The following is a 24,812-nucleotide window of genomic DNA, read 5'->3' on the forward strand; positions in this document are numbered from 1 at the left end:
AATGGATAGTCCAATGTTTAATATGTACACAATAATATAATCTATGCTAATATGTCTATCAAATAATTATCTGACTTTTTTGGCGGGAACGCGAGGAGTGAAGTTGGGTGATTTGTTTTATTTTGTCTATTTTGTGTTTTTTCAGATTTAAATGTGTAATAACGGTGGTTTATTAACTGTTTAATATCTGTGAAAGTGCACAAATGTGGGAAAATTAAACAAAGCTGCTGGACGTAACTTCTCGGGGTCCTCCAAAAAGTCCACTGAAAAAATCTTAGTAAATGACCACCATTTTACTGAGATTATATTTCATTCCATTTCATTTCATTTAATTTCATCCCAGTTGATTAATTTCACAAATAATAATTAATTGTCTTTGTTTCATTTCATTTCACTCCATATTATCATTTTTCATAAAAATAAGAACAACAATCAAAACAAGACATGACTTAAAAGTCTTAGTTACCAGGTCAAAAAATCCCTTAAAAAAAACTATCTAAATATGACTTGATCTGAAGGTCTTAGTTACCAGGTCATAAAACTCGTTAAAAAAATAATTAAGTATGAGCGTAGTGACGTTTACATTACCTACATTTACGTATTTTTGTTGAATTTATTTTGTCATTTAATTTAATATCGCCGAACTGTACGCAACGCATAAAATTTTTATATTATTAATTCGTTTGAATAGTTCTATAATTTAAATTAGGACGAAGTATTCAAGATGAACCCGTTGGCGCAGGTGAGTAATAAAATTAAATATTTTTTTGTTTAAACTTAGTTTTCGGATATCTTGTACTGTAATTTTTAGCTCATCAACCTCTTATTTATTATTTCTCCAAATTCTGACACTCGGGAAAATTTTATTTTTATAAAAGTAAAGTGTCAAAGTCCAAAGTTCATAAATTGTTCCACACGAAGTCTATTGAATAACACCTTCTCTTCATATTTCTATTGTTGCAGAACATTTTAGAGAGACATTTAGATTAACAGTCTATATTTTTATATCGGCTGTAGTTATGTAAATTTCAATGATTACCTACATAAAAAGAAAGGTAATGCTATATGTTATGCAGGTACAAAAAGTGGGATAATTAGAAAGGCTATTATTTCACAAATGAATTTGGTTTTTAATCATAAAAGAACACCTTTTTTTTGAGTATGTAAAAAGCATCCCCTGCAATTTCACTGGTGTTATATTTGGATGACGTGTCAAGCTCACCTTAAGTAGTTTTTTTTAATCCTGATGGTACCTGAGCATTATAAGATATCCTTCTTCAAATGAGGTTCAAATGGAGACCTTGGGAATAGGTATTGATTTAGCTGTGCACTTTGTATAACATGAATGTTTGTACCCATCACCATCTGGTGTGTCAAATGTTAATTTGTCAATAAGTTAATAAAAAAGGCAAAAAAGGATTTGAAATCCAATACAATTAAATTATTTTATATAAATATACATGCATTGTTGAATAAATGATACGTGGAGTATGCTGTAAATTTATTTTTATTTTTATTTATTTATGTACACACAAAAAAGAAGACATAGTACATAGTAATAGGAAAATTATGTACAAAGGCACTGTTTATTTCTTTGAAAAATCTTTTCCAGTAGACCTGCGAGAGGATTATGAGAATAATAATTAAAAGTGATGAGTGTGTGTGTAGAACAACCAAAATAACAAATACAACATGAGAATTATAGTAATGCACATACACATAGCAAATATTGTTAAACTTGAATACAAAATATTATAAGTAACACAGTATATACGAAGAGTATAGAACAATGATCATTCTAAATTTAACTTTGTTTTGTTTACATGTTTCAACTCTGGTATTTATATATGAATATTTTTTACTTTACTATATAAGCAAGAAAGAGCCATTACTGTATTAACATTCAAACTTAACATTCCAGATTGTTCGTGCCACTCGCCCTATTTACAGGAAATTATCAACAACTGCAACAACTGCTTCTGCTGCAAAGCCAATACCGACAACAGGCTTTTGTTTCGGTAATTATTTTAATGGTTTTCATTCGCTACTAATTTATTAAATTACTAACCTCTTAACTACATTCTTCAGAAAGTGATTCACCTAGAGCGTACTGGTCTGGTCAGATAAGCTATAAGCAAAATCTTAGGAACCGAACTACATAAGTGCTTTGTATAAAATAATTTCCGCTTGTTAAAAATCAAGTGATGAATAATCTGCTCAGAATAATAGCAGAACCTCTAATTAAAACCAAAACATATCTTTATATATATATTATGTGTCCTGTGCGTGTGTCACTGAACTCCTAAAGGGCTGGACCGATTTGAATGTTTTTTTGTATGCATTTGGGTGGCACCCTGCATGGTTTAAATTCACAAATCAGGCTGGCAGATGGCGCTGTAGTCGGTATCTAAGTTATTTATCTATACTACAACTAAACAGCTGGATCGACTTGAATGAATTTTTGCAGGACAATGTCTGTCCGGCAGTTTAATATGTTGTTAAAAATATCCAAAAGAAGCACAGGCTATGGTGCTAGTATCACTATGACTAGACCCCACACATGGTCAATGCATTGATATTTCATAATAATTGAAATAATAATAATTGAATTAATAAAACAAATGTTCACGATTGACTTCCACGGTGAAGGAATAACATCGTGTAATAAAAATGAAACCCGCAAAATTATAATTTGCGTAATTACTGGTGGTAGGACCTCTTGTGAGTCCGCGCGGGTGGGTACCACCGCCCTGCCTATTTCTGCCGTGAAGCAGTAATGCGTTTCGGTTTGAAGGGTGGGGCAGCCGTTGTAACTTTACTTGAGATCTTAGAACTTGTATCTCAAGGTGGGTGGCGCATTTACGTTGTGGATGTCTATGGGCTCCAGTAACCACTTAACACCAGGTGGGCTGTGAGCTCGTCCACCAATCTAAGCAATAAAAAAAAAATCCAATTATTAATGTCATTTATGTGTATTAAGATTATGTAAGATGAATCCTGTATCTGATTATGTATGATGTATCCTAAGACAGAAAATAAAATATCATCAGGCAAATAGGTATTTATTAAATAAATAAATAAAACATTTTACAATTATAATTATAATGATCTTCTTCTCTGGAATAAAACCAGACAGTAAAAGTAAACATCTGACAGACTATTTACCAACAAATTTAAACAAAATGATAATATTATACATTTATTCTGTTGGTACAACTTTATAGGTACAAATAAATTTAAAAAGTGTATCTTTGAATTGTGATCAATGAGAACAATGAGATAAAATGACACCTTTAATTAGTTTCATGAATTTTAAGTACGTTAACAGTGCAGTCAAGCCCATTTTTTGAGTACTATAAAGCAAAATATTGGTCCAGACTACTGGTCTAAAATACTATAATTTAGACCATATTAACACAATTAATTATTACTACCCCTTTCGTATTTTAAAATACTGGGGAATGTTAATGTGTAAGACGAGCCGACAAAGCACATAACTATGTGTAATCGTTCTACATATTTTAAACATGACAAACCATGGCTTGGTTGCAATGGTGGGTTAGATTGATGCACATAGTTCTCTTTTACTCTACCCATCGGATATTTATTATTGATGATAATCTTTTGGTGACGTAGTGATTTACGCAAATAATTTTTAGTGCGATTAAGTAAATAATAAGTTTGGACATCGTAAAACTTAAGACCATCCAATCGGGTGGAGATTTTATCGTTCGTTAATAAACATGCCAGTCGTTAACAAACTGCAAATCTGAAAGCCAGGCATACATTATGATTTTGATTTACTTTTTTGCGCAAGAAATCGTCTTTTAATGTCAGAACAAAGGGCTCTGAAGAAAATAACTGCTTTATTGATAGCACTGTGAAATAATGAACAAACAGGCCTCTTAAATATTCTTTTGCTTCTTTCCTTTCTAATTTTCCTTTAAACGCAAATGTTTCTAGAAAACAATGCAACTGAAATTTACTTTTGAATAACATTTTAAATCTCCCATAAGGATTTATTTTTTGTCTTCATTTAACATTCACAATAAATGAGAACCGAGAAGTAGCGCGAACAGAATCATGTTAACAAATATTTGCGAAATCATTGGTAAATGAGACAATAACAACATATAAAAACGATGTTCGTAGACTTTGATCGTACATATTTGTCATAAAGATTAATAATCATATTGATTATAGAATATTTTATATGATATGACGTCATTTAGAAGTCATTTTATCATTTATTTACCACTTTAGAGATATATTTACAAAGCGATTCGCTTATCATGATATGCAAAGGGCAAAGTCCCAAAATAATTGAATTACAAACCAAACACAAAACGTTTTCGAAAGGGTAAAGATTAGCGTAGGTACCTACTTCTTCGATTATCCAAGGTAAGATTCCAATATTTATCAATGTAAAAAAATGGTATAGATTAGTGTAGGTACCTACTTCTTCCATTATCCAAGCTAAGATTCCAATATTTATCAATGTTAATAAATGGTATAGCAATTGAGATATTAATCAAATGGAAAAATAATAATGATTTACAAAAACAAGCCGACATCCTCGACGTCCCATTCTTCAAAGCGAAACGCATTACTGCTTCAAGACAGAAATAGACCGAGGGATAGTATCTACCCGTGCCGGTTCACAAGACGCCTTACCACCAGAAATTACGCAAGGAATTGTTCGAGATGATACCGGCATCTCGTTTTTACCATCGCACCGCCCGCCACCGGAGTAGAGTTCATCCATACTACCTGGAGCCACTGCGGTCATCCACAGTGCGTTTCCAGAGGTCTTTTTTGCCACGTACCATCCGGCTATGGAATGAGCTCCTCTCCACGGTGTTTCCCGAGCGCTATGACATGTCCTTCTTCAAACGAGGCTTGTGGAGAGTATTAAGCGGTAGGCAGCGGCTTGGCTCTGCCCCTGGCATTGCTGAAGTCCATGGGCGACGGTAACCACTCACCATCAGGTGGGCCGTATGTTCGTCTGCCTACAAGGGCAATAAAAAAAAAGAATAATAATTAATTTTGTGAGTTTTTTTTTTCATGGCTTGGTGTTAACTCCTTCATCGTGTAGGTCATTCGTAAAAATGTTGTAGGTAAGTATTTTATAAGAAATATTGGTAACCGGCTCTTAAATCGAACTGGGATTCTATCACCCACCTAGCCGGATTGCGCGATGAGAATGCACCGGGCGTTTTATCTTTTAGGGCCACTGACCACTGTGCGCAAACTTTTTTTGACTAAGACTCCTTGAGAAGAGAGTAAAGGACAATGCCCATTTTCTATGGGCGTTTGGGCCCCTAAAAAAAGTTGTCCTGTCATGATGGTTTTAACTTAATTTGATAGACAAAGAAATATCGTTTCATATTCAGAAAACTATTTTTATATTCTCACCCAGGTTTAAGAGAAATCTGTTTTTATCTGCAGCTAAAATTAAGTTGTTAATTGTTTTCTTCGAAATCAATAATCGCTCTCATAATTATTTACAGTATTGAATAAGTTAATTGTGGTTAATGTTGCTAGAAATAAGCCTTTACGTACATTTTATTATTATTATATCCTCATAATAATAATAAAATGAAATGAAAATCCGGAAGCCGGCAACGATATTGTTGTTGTTGTTCTTAAATTCACCAATAAGCAGGCAAAGAGCGTAGCCTATACAGCCTAGTCTGTCGAAGCTATATATTTTTTATGTCAATAAAAAGCCGGTGTATCTCTTTTTATTGCTTTTTGGGAGTTTTGACGTCAACTCGACGAATACCACATTGACTGAGCATGAGTTTACGCAGACCTTTTATACACAATATTACAAATACAAATAATACAAATTACACAATAAACTATTAAAAAAACATTAAAATAAAAATTCAAGTGACGCTTCACTCGGGTTGCTGCCAAAACTCTCTGATCATATATAATAAGAATAGAGTAATGGTAGGCCATTGATATTTTTACTAATGGAATCATTAATGTCTAAAAATATTAAATAATTCATGGTTTTAAGTAATAATTATTATTACAATATATAAATATTGAATTGAACAAAAATAAACTAAGAAGCCTGTGAATTATAAGCATTAGCAATTTTTTTATTTGTTGTTCAAGTCACAAACAACTCTTTCGTTTGACAGCATATAGGTTTGCTATAAGGCTGTATGGGCTAAGCCCTTTGCCTATTGGCGAATTTAAAAACTATGGCATGGATAGTTTTGGGATGTTATCAAATAAGTAATTAATTTTTTTGGAAAATAATGCCAGGTTGAAAGAAATATTGATACATAAACTAAACAACGTGAAAAAATAAGGCATAGTTTTTCAAGTACAAATAGTTTTGAAATAAAGTTGGCCCACTTTTGGGCATTGTCCTTTTTTAAATAAATGTTCACAAATGAGGTGTATTTTATTACTAGTTTGATAAATCCGGTTCCACATAAATATGTTGAAACAAATTGTATTAAAACTCTAATGGCTTAAAACGAGTTATTATTTTACCACGAAAAATCCCAATTTTGACAAAATTGATTGTTAAATTAAATCCGAAGCGTACCATCACGAATCAAAGCTAATAATAGCCTAATAGTTAAACTGCACATATCATAGGAAAATGGATCACAAATCCAACCAATATCATTTGAATTATGAAGAAAAAATTAAATTTTATCGGAGAAAAAAATCCTTTAAATTTTAACGTGGTTGGAAATTGTTTTTTTAAATGTTAATACATATGTCTATATTTTTTTCTTGCCTCTTAGTTTGCACTCCACTACTTTAGGCCATTACGAGTTCGTGTGCATGCGAAATATGAATTTACATTTAGGCGTGGGCTAGTTGACAGCTAGGTCAGTCATTTGAACCGGGCATCAGGTGAGACGGTGTTCAGCTTCCCCGTCGAGCACGGTATTACTCACGATCGGTTCTCCGTCCTTTCTTGTGAAACATCGCCTACGATTGGGTCCTACGGGATGTCCTGGGCATTACTCTCCGGGGCCTCAGCGTAGCTTGCTACGCGGACGACACTTAGGTTGCGGCCAGGGGGAAGGACTTTACCGAATCTGCCAGTTGCCGCCTTTCCTGCGCAGGGATGGCCTTAGTCGTCGGCAGGATCCTTGGCCTGAAAGTGGCGCTCGGAAATCGTAGACCCGACCGCCGTCTCCCTGAGTCTTCTGTTGCCGGACGACGGGGGTCCTAACGCGATAGCGCCGCGTTTCCACAGGGTTGGTGCACTGGTAATAGCACTTTATGGAGCTCCTGTGTGGCACAACCTGACCCGTGACAACGTCGCAACGCTGCGACGTCCGAAGCTTGCGATCGATGTTAGAGCAGTGCGCGTGTACCGCACCGTCTCGTTCCAGGAGGCGGGCGTGCTCGCCTGAACTCCTCCCTAAGCATTATGCGTGATGCGACCACTCAGCCCAGGCCGAGTCGATCCTAACGCGGGTCTCCAATATCGCCGGGCCGCGGTCGAGGCGTTCGTTTAGCTCCGGCTCCTTTGAGGAGGCAGTCTCTTCCCGATGCTGGTAACGAGGCAACCTGAAGGGATCGAGGCTGCGCCGCACGCTGTTGTCACTCTTACGCGCTAGCACCAGAAGGATGGGATGACAATCGGTGGCTGCAATCCGCGATGCCATCGTCGCTGTTATTGTCGGACGTATTAAGAAAGAGCAACCTGGTTGGTGGCATATCGCATTTTGTCCCGGCATGCTGGTTTTAAGCCAGCAAGGTATCGCGGATCACTAACGACACCGCCCGGGCGGCATGACTAGCTGCCGTATCGCGAAAACGGCCGTCATTGGTCGTCGACGAAAGCCTCACTTGGGAGAAATAGCGGTGGCGACGCGAGTCTGGTTGGAGTGATCGGACATCGGGTGAAAGAGTGCAATGGGAGTTGTTTGGTAGGTAGGGCACTAAAAACATCCTTGGGCATGCAATCTGCTCACATCATCTGCAGAGCGTCAAGTCCCACATACTACGCATGTCCCCTAGGCGCGGATACCTCATATGAAGTTCGGCCTACTGACCGAAAAAAAGGGTTAGTTGAGGCTAAGGCTTACGCATTATCAGGGATGACAACTTGTCGTAGCGAAATTTGGCAACAAATACTTGCTATTTGCGATTGTCCATTTACCCAGTGGCGAAGCGATGTCATGATAATGCTAATAATAATGCTGTGCCTTTTTGCCACCTCGGCGTAGTATTACGTTAGTAACTCTTAGTATTTATGTGACAAATAAAATACTGAGAACTTTATAGTTTTTTGAAATCAAATACTGGGAGCCACTTATCAGATTGTCGCTAAGGATCTTCGAGTCTACGTTTAACTTCAGTCAAATAATAGTTAAAAATGAACCGATAATACTACTTCCTGGAATTTTAATCGTTAGTACTATTACATTTTCTATATATTGATTGTTTTTAAAGATTTGCTGTAACTCTTAGAAACTAAAAACACGAATGTGCTTTCCACATTTTAACGGTAGACTCTAAAAGTAAAACAAAGCACTACCAGCTACGCAGTATACCTGCATAAGACATCTTAACTTTGCAAAAAATATGGCTGTAGTAGTACGACCAGTACCGGTCCTCAATACATGCTATGTTTTTTTTACAATAGCTTCAATCTCCCAAGCTACCACATGTATTGGTGTTATGTGATGGAAATATGGGAGTTGAATCATAATAAACCATCCTGTTCATATTTAATTATTTCTTTATTTATTTATTTAATATATTTTGTACACACAGCTGTTAGAAGAAACACGACAATAAGGATACAGAGTACAAGGACACTACTTATTTCATGTTGAAATCTCTTCCAGTAGGCCCGCAAAAGGAATGAAGAATTAGGAACACAAATTATTTACAAACATTATGTTTCAATTACAGAATTAACCGATGAGCAGAAAGCGCTTCAGGAACTAGCGCGTAAATTCACGAAGGATGAAATCATTCCTGTGGCGGGTCAATATGATAAGACGGGGGAGTACCCGTGGCCCGTTGTAAAGAAGGCTTGGGAAGTTGGCCTAATGAACGGACACATTCCAGAACATTGCGGTAAAGTTATCTGTTATCTTTAAACAAATATTTATCCGATTCTGTTACATATTTCCGGCATAGTAGGTATGCACCATCAAAGCTGCATAATTCCGAAAAGGAAGAAAATTTTTTTTTTTAAGTATAACAAGGAACTTTTCTGTCTTAGATATTAATCTAAGGTAGAAATTATAAATTCTTGAAGCTAAGTTAAGACTGTTAGAACCGAGCGGGTTATTTTGTTTAATAAAAGTTACTATTTAATTTACTTTAACAAAACTCGCCTAAGGTGTCACGGAGCTTATTTGATCTGATCATAAATACTATAAGAAAAAAAAGCTTTGAATTGGGAATGCTTTGTATCCGCATTTTCGCGATAATATTTGCCAAAACAAATTTTTAATACTATTTAAATGTAGTGGAGTGAAAAAGAGAACCATATTGCTATGATAGTATGTTTTACACGAAGCAGATATGGGAGCCAAATGTATTTTTTTAAATACTCTATCGGCTTGATAACATTCTACTCTTTGTGAAATGGAGTTTTGATGGGAATGACGGATCGTTACCGTCTAAATAAAAACAGGCTATCCACGTAGTACTAATTCATAAAAATAAGGCGATCCATGCAGTGGAGAACAGAATCTGAAGAAATCATGTCAAAAGGTTTTATCTACTTATAATATATTCGTATTACGTGCGACCGTAATGTGGTATAATTTAGAAATTACTTATGATTTGCTGTTTATTAGAGACGCACTGGTTTTTACTTACCCGATAATTTGAAAATGAATAGAGTGGCAAAATTAAAAACACTTTTTAGGCAGCACGCGAAGTGATCAAAGCTTTTTTAAATATTAAATAAATATAGTATTTTAGATGAAAATGGCAAACGGAGCCTATAAGTTATCACTATAGGTGAATTTTGCTATAAAAATCTAGAACGTTTGTATCGCGACAAATAGGCAGAATTATCGTACCACACGTAATTAGGAGAATTTATAAATTTAACGTTCTAGGGTTAATTTTTTTGTATCAACCGTGCATCACGAGTCCGCCAATTGGCCCGACCCATTAGGCCGGAATCTGTCAAAATGTTATAATTTTAAATATGTTATATTGTGGTCCCTAAAATCGATTCCACAGGAGGTCTAGGTTTAGGAGTGTTCGAGGCCTGTATTTTGAGCGAGGAGCTGGCCTACGGATGCTCTGGTATCATGGCAGCGGTGTACATCACCGAAGTTGGTGTGAGCACGCCGCACATACTAATTGTGTTTCACTAATCCGAAAAACGTGTGTCGAGCATGATATTGTTCTTACTGTAGTCAAGTTAAAAAAAAAACAGGGGTTTGGAGGTTAACGTTATTATACTGGGATTTCTATGGTGCGGGGTATTCTCATCCATACATTTAACAAAGTTTTAAATGACTGAGGCATAAATAAAATGTATTTGAATATAAATACTGGAGGTTTTCAGGGGGCATAGGGAATTTTGGCGTCTTCGAAGAGTGCATCGTAGCGGACGAACTTGCGTTTGGATGTACTGGCATCACGACAGCTATTGGGGGCACGTCCTTAGGAGTGAGTCATACAATAGAACGCCTAAAAAAACTGTTATAAAAATGTTGGGGGGTTTTTAAATATATTTTTATTATTTCACGCGTAATCATCATGTACCTAATGTAAGCTATGCTATTTATAGTTTTATTATGCACAAAATAATATTAAAAACCTTAAATATTTGTAAGTAGTATTGGTAATGGTAATTGCTATTAAATGTCATAATTATACTGCTGTGATGTTTCTGTATATGTTATGTGCATGTCTATTTAACGTATTGATGTAGAATGAGTTTTCTAAAAACTAGCAAATGCACACTCCGATACAAATACTTAAAAAATAATGCAAATAACTAATGCGATTTTAAACTACAATATTTTAGTAGCTTTTACCAGCGGCTTCGCGTTACCGATGTTTTATGGACTTTTATTCGCTAATAGATACAAATTCAGAGCATTTGACACACTGGAACATGCTACATATCGACGCTTGAAAGGCAAACGTCACTAAGCGACAATAACTGCTTTGTACATAAATGATAGGCAATAACCATATTCGATGCGCAAAAAAAATATATTTCTAGGTCTATTAAAATCATTTCAATCCTACAGCTACTAGCTAGATTCTACTACAGCTAGATTCGTTGAAATAAATTTTGTTTTCAGGTATTTCAACTTTAAATTAGTCTACTGTAAAGTTCACGCATTGTCGCTTAGTCACGTTTGCCTTTCAAGCGTCGATATGCATTTCCGAATGTACTGATCAATTTTCCTTTTCTATACCATCATGTTCCTATTTATTCAGTAGATTTTCTTAGGGAGAACAATAAGAGCGTTTTTCTTTTCTGTAGCATCTTCTTATTTACCACACTATTCAATAGGACAAGTTTCGCCGGAAGACCGTCTAAAATCTGTCCTTCTAGAATAGTACATACTTCATTTTGGATGGTCTTTTTCACTAGTTAATATAGTTTTAGAAATACACTTTTTTGTCTAAATTTAATTTCCTGATTATATTTCAACCATTCTTGTCTATAGAGGGACCAGAGTTTATAACCAACCTTAAGATACGAGGTTAAAGTCTAATTCCCATTAGAATAACATCGTCTTATGCTTCGTACCGATATGCGTAACAGCTATGCGCAGACCAGGCGCTAGCTGTTTCGACGCCCACGTGAAATACCGATTATGCCGCCCTACGACTACTCACTCTTAAGTTTTGTCAAAAAAAGGATAATGTTTTCTCATTAAGGTGAGGAAAAACAAAAAACAACGAAGATTTTATTTTAAAGTACTTATTTACTCGATTTGTCGCCTCCTGGGTGCGCCGATCATGTGCGAAGTGTGTTGCACGATCTTTTACGCCGGCGGCGTTTCTATGCGATCTTAGATCGTAGATAGATGATACTAATAATTGCGAATCAATCAATGTATGTATGTATGTAGAGATAATCAGTAATAAAGTTAATTTTCAAATAGCAACAAAAATTAACCGCTTGTTTCACAGCTGCATGCAGTCGGTACCTATAATATAATTGTATTAGCATTTAGTGCAGGATTAATGCATGTCCTACCTGTAATGTTTTGTAACGATTTATAACATTTTGGTAACCAATAAATAAAATATTAAAGAAAACCTCAATGCCAACACGATGCACTGCCAAATGATTCATGATAAACGCAAATAGTATATTTATGATAAGCGAACGATTTAAATGTCACATACAAAATTGGATTTGTTTTGTTTCCATATTCAACATAAAAAGAGATTAAAGTTTTATTTAATACAAATGCATATCTTGAACATCTCTTTCTGAAGTCGTTACAAAAAAAGTGCATATTGGGTTTTAAAATTCATATAATTCGCATCAAAAAAGTAAGATGTTTTATAATTAGAGAACGTAATTGTCGTTAAGAATCAGAGCGTGCTGGCCTAGTTTCTACGTAAATGCGATAGGTTCAACATTTTTAAGACCTCGCCCAGGTCGATCATCAACCGAAGCTGACAGAGATTTACATTTATGATCCACTCGTTCTCATATTCTCGTGTGAATTTAGTCGCAATAATGATTCTATTTTACGCAAAGAGATGGCACTGCTCTTGTAACGATTCGAATGTTATATTGAATAGCGTCATCTGTTATCAGAATAAGAAACAAAATATCAATGTGGATAAAATTAAGTTAATCCGTAACAACTCTTATGGTTTGGGATTTAAGAAAAAGAACAGTGGATGGCGCTACTTTCAAGAGATTTTTTTATTGCTCTTGTAGGCAGGCGAGCATACGGCCCTGATGGTGAGTGGTTACCGTCGCCTATAAACGTCAGCAATGCCAGGGCCAAAGCTAAGCCCCTGCCTACCATTAATTGTTATTGTAATATCTTTAATACGTATTTTCAATTCAGTCTGATATTACGTTTAATTTGATTGAGAAAAATGCACGAAACGGAGCTAGTTTTAACACATAGTAAAGACACACGTTAAATAATATATGAGAAAAAATTACATCGTTATAAAATTATACAATTTCGAGTCTTCACTAAAAAAAAAACAGTGAAAGTCTTCACCATTTTGAGTGACTGTTTATGTCAACAATGTGCATTAAATTGAACTAGAGGTCCCGCAGTAGTCGAAATTCGACTATAATTAATTGGAATTGTAAGTTTGTACACTATTATGGTTGTAATTTATACTTCTATAATCACAAATTTCGCCAAGACTACACACTATAGAAAAATATTAATAAAGACAAACAATATTTAATCTCAAATTGACAACAGACGTCAAGAACAAAAGTTTGACAATTAATAGTATGCATGCGTGTGTGCGTCAAATACATGGTATGTAGTGTGTGTAATGTTTTCTTTATTAATTTAATATATCTTTTATGCATTATTTAAAAAAAATATTAGCATTGTGCACTTCTTCTCTATAATCTCTATAAGTGTGGAAAATTTCATACTCCTCCGTCTGCGCAATTTTCGTAAAAAGGGATACAAAGTTTTTGCTTCACGTATTAATATATAGATGTAATTCGGTCAAACAAGCACGTGCCCGAAAACGTGCTCTCACAATCCTTGTTTCGAAACGCTATTGGATTTATTCTACAAATCAAATTAATTTTCAATATTAAAATAATCCTTCGCATTATGTAGATATTGGTACTCTGCTAAAATATGTAGCTACCTAGCTCATTATTATTATTAGCTTATTAATTGAGGCCGTCCACGCAAAAGTGGCCTAAGCTTACCAGTTACCTCAGTTAGTATGGAGACAATGAGGTTCAAATTTACCTTTAAGGCAAAAAAATACGCGCTAAAATGATGTTTACAAATTCATCTATTATCTATGGATTGAAACTATATATATAACGACAGGCCGATTTTGCATCAAAATTTATTATGTTTTACATAAGTTGTAATACATAAGCACGAATATGAATTGTGTGTTAGACCACTCTTGCGCTGACGCGACGGCCTCAATCAGAATGCGTCCCACGTGGTCAAAAGTGACATCTCTGCATATAGTAGGACGTATGTATATCGTTAAAAGTATCTTTAGGCGTATTACGAGTATAAACGAATTAAAAAAGATCTAATTACTTTTCTTAAAATATAAAACATTTGGTGTAAACTGTATGTTATATGAGGAATATTTTTTGTATATTTAAGACGAAAATCAATGAAAAAAGCATTGCTGAATGAAATGATATTAAGAATCACTTTGATAAATCAGGTCATAATCAAATCACATGGTTATGGTATAAGTACATTAAATTTCTTCCTTTGCAAGGAAACACGCGTGCTGATAAATTTAGGGTATCACAGCAGTAGATATAAATCGTATGACATCAAGATATTTTCTCTAGTTTCAATTATTCAGAATGGAAAAAAAGGAATTACATTAGTGTAGACAAAACGCAACGCGTGTTTCCTTTGACTGTCGTGTAGATGGGATAGCTAACCAATATCGCCCATTATTTATTTTTCAAAAGAAACTAACAATTATTTAACTAATTAATTACTTATTAATTAATTAATTAATTACTTAAATAATTGATAATTTCTAATTATTAAATAATTAATTATTAATTAATTATTTAAAGCTTTACGAATAAACATAGAGCGAATGAGTTGTGGTAAAAGCACAATTATCATGTACTCAACCTCTACAACATTGCCACATTTTTAGTTCGATGCATTGAGACTTTAATTAGTGATTTTCAAAGCTATTTGAGAATTGCTTAATTGACGTTCGTTCGCCATCCCCGCTATAATAATGTCATTGTTTGTGGTTTGCATCACGTACGACTTTCACAGGTGGTATGGACATGGGTGTGTTTGATGGTTGTCTTGTGGCTGAGGAGCTTGCATACGGATGCACCGGAATTATGACCGCAATGGAAGCCAGTGGACTTGGCGTGAGTGCCACTAAAATGTATGCATGGCTTACGCAATAAATAACGGAAACGTTAATTTTCTTTGTCCATTTAACTATTTTTATAACGTGTACTAAAATTTGTTAATAGGCATGATGACAGTAGTCAAGTATCGCTAAAATATTCAACTGATCTAATGAAACAGGATTCCAGGATTTTGAAAAATGTATTTATTTTCATATTAATTACGAGATTTATGATTTTTTTGTTACAATAAATCTACAAAATACAACAATCAGCCATGATAGCTTAAACGCCAATCAGAGCGAATGACGTCACGTCTTAGTAAACGTCATGTTTCGTTTGAGCTTACGCGCGATTACTGCAATTTTAACAAAAAAAAACTATTGCTTTCGCCTTACCTGTCGCTAAAATACATTTTATAATCGTGTTTACCGTTTCCACAACAGAAGTTCCACATAAGCCATCAGCAAGCTCTCTAAATCTAATTTTGTTTAGAACCATGAGTATATTTTGTTAGCAGGAATATTAGTATGTTTTTCTATTAAATCAATTAAGTAATAACAGCTTTTGGGAACTCCAATGTAAGATCGCGGGCTCTTTGTAATTTTAAGCAAGGTACATTCCGGAATTTTAGATGCCTCCTTATTTTTATCGTCTTGTATCATCTCACTGCAGTCTAATATAGATTTAATTTTAAGATATTGTTGATGGTGATGATTCTCTGTGCATTACAGATGGTGTAAAAGAAGTATCACTATCAGACTGATCTTCAGGGGGATATATTTGCCTTGTATGTTTATGTAATGTGGATGTCCATGGGAACGTGAAATTGCCTCTTGTAACTTTAAATGGTGATGTAGAAACAGAATAGGTATGAGGTTTCAAGGGTGATGTCATCTGATTTATTGATTTATTTTCTGTTTGAACGGCTTTACTTCTGAACTTGTGAGTAATAAATACTTGAATAGACTTATCAGTCGTTCTCGGGGGAATGTTTTCTGTTAAATTTCCTTATAAGTTGTCACGCAAAACTAAAAAGTAAAAATAGCAAATTATTTGACAGAAATAAAATGCAGGACTTAATAACATACCTAGGTAAATACAATCTGCACTTCTTTTTACAAACAATAAATCAGAAATAATAGTTAGTAATTATTTTTCATGACCTTATTTATGGTACATGTTGAAGAGGGGGAACTCTGATATAAAACCTTATATTTTGTAGGATAAATATTTTTTTCACGTTATTTAGATAATTATCTCGATAATTAACAAAAAGAAATCGGTTAGTAATAAATTTTTAAAATTCGTAAAATCAGTATTTTATCCTTGCTACCCCTAGTAAGCTATCATTTACCAACGTTAGTGTAAGGAAAAAAGTTGGATATCTAGTTAAAAGGAAGCTACTCACGAAAAATCAGCATGTTAGTAATAAATGATGAAAAGTGTACCAGGGATCCTGTACTATATTGTGGGTGGTAGTGATGCTTAAATAACATAAAATACGTTTGAACATTTCAACTAAACTAAACTATTTCATTCGGTTCGTAGACATAATTAAAACTACTTTTACGGTTTAGTCTGAGGCTTAAAATAAAAATAAAATAGACAAGTTTTAAGTTAAAAAACAAACGTGTGATTAACCCGTAAACGTAATCTTAATTATAAACTACAAAATTTGATGTTGGTAATAATCTCTTGCTATCAAAATTTGCAGTTAAGCAACCGGTAAGTTTTATATCATTGCAAATTGTTTTATTATGAAATTAGAGATTGGATACTTGTAGAATGCATTGTTCAGCGTCTTCATTGTTTGATAAGTTCCAGTTATAAAAACAATATCGTTTTTCAACTACAAATGCTTCGTAATGTCTAAGCGTAATTTTACTAAATCAACTGTCTAGGCACTATGTAAATAGTTGTTGTGTTACTCACCTTCATTATAAGAATGTTTATAAACAAATCGGAGTGTCGTAATATTATACAATTGGGATTAAATTTAATGGTATTTGATCTAAAGATGCGCGGTGAAATGAATAAAACTTCAATAACGTACAATAATTCTATGATATTAAACTGTAAAGCAATTTTTTACCAAGCTTCTGGGTGAAGGGGGTGAAGGGTAGATGTTCAATATCACGCGTAGTTTCTTTACTGGAATATTCATTATTTAATTAGAAAATTATATTCAGAAGAAAATCGTTAGTAGTTAGTAGTCATTAGCGGATTGTCCGTTTTTCATTGTATATGTTATACACGAGATTAGTATACAAATCCAACGAGTATGTGAAAAACGTCGTTAAATAGTTAACCGATTACAGTTTTTAAGATTTCTCTAGTAAAGGCATCACTCAACTTCCAGGTGGGCTGCGAGCTCGTCCACACATCTAAGCAATAAAAAAAATGATCTATTGGATGTACTATAAAGTCGTAAAATTCCACCAGTGCTTCAAATAATATCTCTTAAAAAGTGTTTTGTTTTCATTGTGAATAACGGATTTTTTCTAGAAATTTTACTATATTTTGACATTTGTGCGACCAGGCATCAATTTCTATTTTCTAAACAAATAGGCGGCCACCTCCACAGCAATTTACTAACCACTTAACGTTTGTTGACTATGATTTGCCACACCGTGTATTAAGTGACAACTTAAAAACGGCAAATTAATACACATGTCACATTGTTGAGATATGTGTTATTTCATTACGTGATCATGGCGGCGGAAAGTTTTAATTGTCTAACGATAAAATTTGTTCAGGAAATGAAATTCTTGATGTACATATGTTTTTTTATATGAGCTAAAATTGAAATGTTATTATGTTCGTAATTCGTAGAAAACTCGTGGAAACTCTGCTTTATCGTTTAATTTATTACATAACTTGTTTAACTAGTACCTTAACTAAAAAAATAAAGATTTTATTATTAACAAAGAGTCAAATCAAAATAATTTAACATAAATCAACTAACACAGTAGAACAGATCTTCCAATGTGCTTGAAGGAGGCACAGTTCCCAAGATACTGGCTACGTTGCCTCGTTGGACAGCCAGACTCACTCTCTGTGCAAAGTACCAGCCAGTCTTAGCATCACGTGTAACCTCCTTCAAGCGTTTGGAGATTTCTGTTCCTTAACTTATTTCTCTTAATAAACCATATTGAAGCATGTCACATTTATAATCGTGATAAATCAATTAATGGATTATAGGCATTAACGATTGCGATCTTTATTGAACGTCTAGTCTTCGCCTTAAACTATTGTTGCTTCCGCACACACTTATATACGAGTATTTATTTAAATAAAATTTTAATACATCAAGCTTGAGTTAAACGAGGAACTGTATTATAATTTTCTAGAAAACCAGAGGGTATCGCAAATGCAACAACAAGAAACATTTAATACAAAACTAGCCTCAGAATTTTAAATATTTGCCTCAATCCATACATTCATATTGACGCTGTCATTTTTTTCTTTGTCTTTGTCTCCGCTTACCCAGCCTTTGTTAATATGAAGTTTATATGTGTCGAGGTTTGCATTATCATGTTCGAAAATATAACATAAAATCTGTGGCGAAATAAAAATTGATTGTTATCGATATATTCCTGCAAAATTGATACATTTATTATAAAAATGTTGTTACATTTGTTTCGGGTATATCAATATCATTTTTATGTGTGTATCTATGTCTTGTATATTACAATTTAGGGTTTTTTAATATTGCAAGGCATTTGTTTCTGTATACAACGCATCATTCATTGGGGTTCATTGGAAGTATGGATGCTTAGTAATTTTCCAATTACAATATTTCGTTCGATTAGAGGCGCGTAGGTACATATGTACTTTGTTATTTCAGCAAACTCCCATCATTATTGCTGGAAATAAGGAGCAGCAGAAGAAATATCTGGGTAGACTAATCGACGAACCATTAGTCGCTGTGAGTATACCTTATTTTTATTATTATTTACAATTAAACAAAAACATGTGATGAAATGCATTTTTATTTAATTGAAACTACAAATGTACATAATTAAAATTTACATAACATATCCTAACTAATGCGGATTGAAAGAATATTTTTATATTATAACTGTTTTATATTATAATTACGTACGAGTACGTATTAAAATAAAATAAAATAGAATTAATATAATTATTTCGTACGATTTGGCACGAAATAATGCTGTTTCATTAAATAGCATTTGAAAGAGTAATTTGTATAAAAGTATTTCATTTCCGGTATGTAGCTCCCCTTGTTTACAATTTAGGCATAATTTATGATATGTGATTCTATGAACCCCATTAGGCCTATGGGGTGACCGAACCTGGTGCTGGATCCGATGTAGCCGGTATAAAGACGAGAGCGGAGAAGAAAGGCGACGAATGGATCCTGAACGGTCAGAAAATGTGGATCACCAACGGTGGTGTTGCCAACTGGTAAAATTTAAATAATCACAAATATTGGTCTTTATCTATGATTTTTTTTATTGCTTTTATGGGTGGACGTTCTTACAGCCCACCTGGTGTTAAGTGGTTACTGGAGCCCATAGACATCTACAACGTAAATGCGCCACCCACCTTGAGATATAAGTCCTAAGGTCTCAGTATAGTTACAACGGCTGCCCCACCAGTAAAAATGCCGTTTAGTGTACAGAAATTTAATCTTTTCTTTAATATTTAATATTTTTTGTTTCTACATACAAAATATGCATCCATTGTATCAATGCATCTCTGCCAGCGCAGTGTTAATCTTTCAATGCCTATTTTGAAGAAGTAAGGTGTACCGGAGGCAACAAACTCTTCAAATGCATTTTTTAGTGCCTCTCAGTTATTGAGACTTTTTCCTTGCCAAGAAGTTGTCCAAACTTTGATATGTTTGAATAAACATACATATCGGAATAAAGAAATATGTTTTTATTCAAGGTAATTTCGAATTAGGAATACGGAATCCCGCACTTAACATAAGTTCAAGATTCACTTCCAAGGTGAAGGAATAGCGTCGTATAAAAAAAAACCCTCTAAAATTATAATTTGCGTAATTACTGATGGTGGTGGTAAGGCGTGTTGTTGTGTAGGGGTAGTTACCATCATACTGCCTATTTCTACCAGTAATGGGTTTCCATTTTAAGGGTGGGGCAAACGTACTATGTAAAAAAGTGGGTGGCGGGCCATATACGTTGTTGATGTCCATGGGCTCCGGTAACCACTTAGGACATGGACCACTCGGACCGTAAGCTCGTTCACACATCTAAGCAGAAAATAGTACATTGTGCACCAAGGGAGAAAAGTAGAACATTTCCTCCCGCGTGTAAAATTACTCGGCTCGGTACTCCCGTAGGTACGAGAAAAAATATAATTCCCATACTCAAATTATTAACCACTTATCTTTAATAACAAGGTACTTTGTATTGGCTCGTACGAATCCGGACCCTAAATGTCCGGCCAGCAAAGCATTCACCGGCTTCATCGTCGAACGGGAATGGCCTGGGGTCACTCCAGGGCGAAAGGTACTTTATATACCCATATTATAGTTTCAATTTACATTAGCAGATTATTATTGTAAAAATAAAGCTATAGGGTATTTTATCAATTAAAAATGTTTAAACATGTCGACGCTTGAAAGGCAAACGTGACTAAGCGACAATGCGTGAACTTTACAGTAGACCAATTTAAAGTTGAAATACCTGAAAAAAAAATATATTTTAACGAATCTAGCTGTAGAATTGAAATTATTTTAATAGACCTAGAAATATATATTTTTGCGCATCGAATATGGTTATTGCCTATTATTTATGTATAAAGCAGTTATTGTTGCTTAGTCACGTTTGCCTTTCAAGCGTCGATATACAGTCAAGAAATAGTAAAACTGGTTGTGTGTTTGTTAGCGAGATATATAGATAGATCTGATAAATGTTTCAGAAATGGGCATCATATCTAGGGTGTCAAATTATAATTGATGTTTTTATAAACAAAAAAAACACAAAAAACTAAGAAATTATTTTGATTTCATTGTGTCCACTTTCAGGAGTGTCCGTGGGCATTTGTAAGCTACTAAAAAGATATTGCTGTATTGCCAGCGTGTACATTGAATCATAAAGTGTCGCTAAGAACTTTTCCCACGTCCATTCAAAGAAAAATGTCATAATATGAAGCAAGCTAGTGTACATATAATTAAGGACTAATGACCCTCGCATCATACACCCAGAAGTTCCAAGCGATCGATCCCGATGTAGACGATACACTACAGGGCCAAACCCCTGCTTAAGCACGTTAAGCTTTTGACCCGGAGCGAAGTGCCACTTCGCTCGGATGAAGTTGATTTCGATGCTTTATTAGCGGTTTATTTATTTCGAATTACTCGGAAACAACAACATCAAGACTACAAATTATGCTATCGGACTTTTACGGGGACTGTTATAATTATATTTAATTATGTATATACTAGGAACAAAACATGGGTCAGCGTGCTTCGGACACCCGAGGTATCACGTTTGAAGATGTGCGTATCCCCAAAGAAAATGTGCTTATTGGCGAAGGAGCTGGATTCAAGATCGCCATGGGAGCCTTTGACAAGACTCGTCCTCCGGTAAAACAAACACTTTCTATAATTTTACAGTGATTGAGTCTGTCGGTCTGAACGCGATAATTTTTTTTTTTATCTTACCTATGCTGATAGCCTTGAGAGGCTATTTCAGGTTCACCCTAACGTGTGTAGGTGAGCTCACGGGGCTCAAACCGGAGTGTTGCTAACACTGACCCTAGCAAGAGCAGAGCTTCGCAGAATCTACCACCGGATAGGAAACGCGACCCACTGAGAAGATCCGGCGAGAAACTCAATGGGCTAGGCGATCATCCCAGCGAACATTTTAATTACTTCTAGACGATTTTACCAACAGATAGTTCAAGTTATATATTATATATGATTAAATTTGAGTTTCAGAAAAATGGGGTTAAGCGGTTGTACGTCAGCATTCTGGTTTTATTTGTACTGCAAAAAAGAGAATGCCTTTCATTTGATATTGCGTTTTCAGACAAAGGGAATTTCGCAGCAGCCCCGCGCGCTAAACATTCGGGGATATCGGAATAACATGTTTTTTCATTTCTCAGTTTGTTTCGAAATCATTGTGCCCGTTTCGCTTTTCCATGAAAACGGACGCGGTAATTCATTAGCATAACCGAGATAATGCGGGCTGGTTGCTGACTGAAATCAGTTTTTGCATATCTTTGACACACCCCGGCGACTCTACAATACATAAGCATATTATATATTTCGTTACGAAATCTAGGCCGCTTATATGAATTTCAAATCGAATAATTCTGAAACGTTTCTTGAGCAACTACTCTATATAGGTTAAAGTTTTATTTAAAATGTATATATTTTCATCGGTTTACAAGAATTCAAATTGGAGCTCGACGAACGGTATATTTCTATCCAACGATTATATTAACGAGTTGATGCTTCGTCAATGCGTACAGTAGTTGTTTTATTTTCGGTATTTATTATTATAAAGAGGCTTCATTCATCAAATATATGTAGAGGTTTTTCCTGGTTGTAGGACCTCTTGTGAGTCCGCACGGGTAGGTACCACCACCCCGCCTATTTCTGCCGTGAAGCAGTAATGCCTTTCGGTTTGAAGGGTGGGGCAGCCATTGTAACTATACTGAGACCTTAGAACTTATATCTCAAGGTGGGTGGCGCATTTGCGTTATAGATGTCTATGGGCTCCAGTAACGACTTAACACCAGGTAGGCTCGTCCACCGATCTAGGCAATAAAAAAAACATGTAAGTTGATATAAAATAGCACCACCCTATCTATCTATTTCCGTGGGTGTCGTAAAAGCCGACTAATTTTGTACCCTTTATGAAAATTGCACGGACGGAGGAAGATGAAATTTCCCACACATAAGGAGTGCAGAATGCAAATTATTTAATTAAATTATTCATTAATAATATAAGTATCTGACAGTAGAACCCTAATAATATTCAAACATAATTTCAAATTAATTTCGAATTTCGACTACTGCGGGACGACTAGTCAAAATAAATTTTCGTGGTCCCTCGCTTACGGACTGGGAACTAAGTTTTTAAACGTTCAGGTAGCGGCTGGTGCTACTGGGTTGGCTCAACGGGCTCTCCACGAAGCCACCAAGTACTCGTTGGAACGCAAAACGTTCGGAGTGCCCATAGCGAGACACCAGGCGGTAGCGTTCATGCTTGCCGACATGGCGATAGGAGTGGAGACCGCTCGTATCGCATGGCAACGCGCCGCATGGATGGTTGACCACGGTTTGTCACGCACTCTATTTTAATGTCACCTTTTATTAGCTTCAGACGTATGTATGTTTGTAAAAGAACCTTTGAACATGATTTTGACCCCCTTCAAAACGTCGGATTAACTCGAAATTTGGTATAATTATTAAGGACCGATGACGATTCAATATTAAAAATAATTGAAAAAACAAAATTTGTTGGATTTTCTATAAAAGCGTATTTTGTTAGTTCTTTTTTTTTATTATTTATGATAATATCCTGAAAAGCACCCCACGCTTTTTTACAATAAAGTCATTTTTTCTTACACTATTTTAAATTCAAATTTATTAAAATTTATTGTTTATTAGATTTCACATTTTTTTAAAACTCACACGTACTGTTGTAAATGAGTCATAAACCGATATATTAAAACTTTAATTTTCGATTTTATCGTGTTATCTTCGTTGACAGGACAAAAGAATACAGTTATGGCGTCAGTGGCCAAGTGTCACGCTTCGGAAATCGCTAACAAGGCAGCCACTGATGCGGTCCAAGTGTTCGGAGGAAACGGCTTCAACACCGAATACCCAGTCGAGAAACTGATGCGGGACGCCAAGATATACCAAATCTACGAAGGAACCTCGCAGATTCAAAGGCTCATCATATCAAGAGAGATCCTCACCGCAGCAACTCAAACCAACTGATGTGTTAACAAAAGTAGTGTAGTTGCTAAAGTATAATAATATTGGGTGTGTAATGGGATGGGGCCATCGGTTGAACTCTATTGTATTATTTCATATATAGAAACAGTCTTCCAGTCGAACGAAAAAAAAAACAAGAGTAAAAACAAATATACATTTCTCATATTAAAAATGATCACGTTGTTACATGTATAATGTGATTTCTTATCATATGCAGCCCGTTTTAATAAAAACTAGATCATGAATGTTTGAATGTATAAAATTGTTTTTGTCTTACAGAAACAATGTTTTAATATAGAGTTCATTACCCTGACTCTATGTATGACACAAGTCTGTTTTTCTTATAGATTTGTACGTTTGTAAGTTTTTCCAAAAGTTATTTTAATTATTATTAAGTTATCAAATTTATACAAAGACCCAATAAAAAATAATGCAAAACGACGCTTTCTTTTTGTTTTCCTGGCGTAAATGTATACATGAGTTTTTATTTTCATTATATGCTTTATATTTGCCTTATTTATAACAAAACAACATAATATCTTATATGTAATGTGCAATATAATGGTATTAGGTGCTTTTTTGTAAATATAATTTTACATCGTATATTGCTTAGGTAATAGAGATATTAAGTCAAGATGAGATGGCACAACATCGCGAAAAAGAAATTGGTGGAAGTGTTCCCGACCCTCAGACACGAGGAGGACCCTTGTTTAATTGGCTTAATCACATTAACTATTATAACATAATTATAAAACTCCTTTACAAAATCCTTCATAGTTATGTACCTTTAGATTACCACAGCTCTTAAAACAATAGAAGGGATTATAGTTGACATGTCGCACTTCAGCA

General features: G+C 34.8%; 1 protein-coding gene across 4 annotated transcripts; it reads left to right on the forward strand.

Annotated features, from left to right (window-relative positions):
* Nucleotides 1-499: 499 nt before the first annotated feature.
* LOC101746258 (medium-chain specific acyl-CoA dehydrogenase, mitochondrial) lies at nt 500-24,404 on the forward strand. 4 transcript variants are annotated; one of them, XM_004929857.4, is made up of 10 exons: nt 500-742; nt 1,922-2,018; nt 8,908-9,075; nt 10,532-10,635; nt 18,867-18,947; nt 19,317-19,447; nt 20,409-20,517; nt 21,456-21,596; nt 23,109-23,298; nt 23,734-24,404. In XM_004929857.4, the coding sequence occupies exons 1-10, from the start codon at nt 725-727 to the stop codon at nt 23,964-23,966; spliced, it is 1,272 nt and encodes a 423-aa protein (XP_004929914.1). In that variant the 5' UTR covers nt 500-724; the 3' UTR covers nt 23,967-24,404. The 4 variants fall into 4 exon arrangements, with proteins under 4 accessions (XP_004929914.1, XP_004929915.1, XP_021206122.1 ...); XM_004929858.4 differs by lacking the exon at nt 10,532-10,635 and adding an exon at nt 14,934-15,034 and having other exon boundaries at nt 510-742; XM_021350447.3 differs by lacking the exon at nt 10,532-10,635 and adding an exon at nt 10,201-10,301 and having other exon boundaries at nt 515-742.
* The last annotated feature ends 408 nt before the right edge of the window (nt 24,405-24,812 follow it).

The sequence above is a fragment of the Bombyx mori genome, chromosome 1 (genome assembly GCF_030269925.1).
Source record: "Bombyx mori chromosome 1, ASM3026992v2".
Taxonomy (NCBI): domain Eukaryota; kingdom Metazoa; phylum Arthropoda; class Insecta; order Lepidoptera; family Bombycidae; genus Bombyx; species Bombyx mori.

What these genes read in the sequence shown, in the direction of transcription:
- LOC101746258 (XM_004929857.4), top strand. An exon ending in TTGGGGGCACGTCCTTAGGA is followed by an intron (nt 10,636 to 18,866) that starts GTGAGTCATACA and finishes TTGTTATTTCAG; the next exon opens with CAAACTCCCATCATTATTGC. An exon ending in CGCATGGATGGTTGACCACG is followed by an intron (nt 23,299 to 23,733) that starts GTTTGTCACGCA and finishes CTTCGTTGACAG; the next exon opens with GACAAAAGAATACAGTTATG.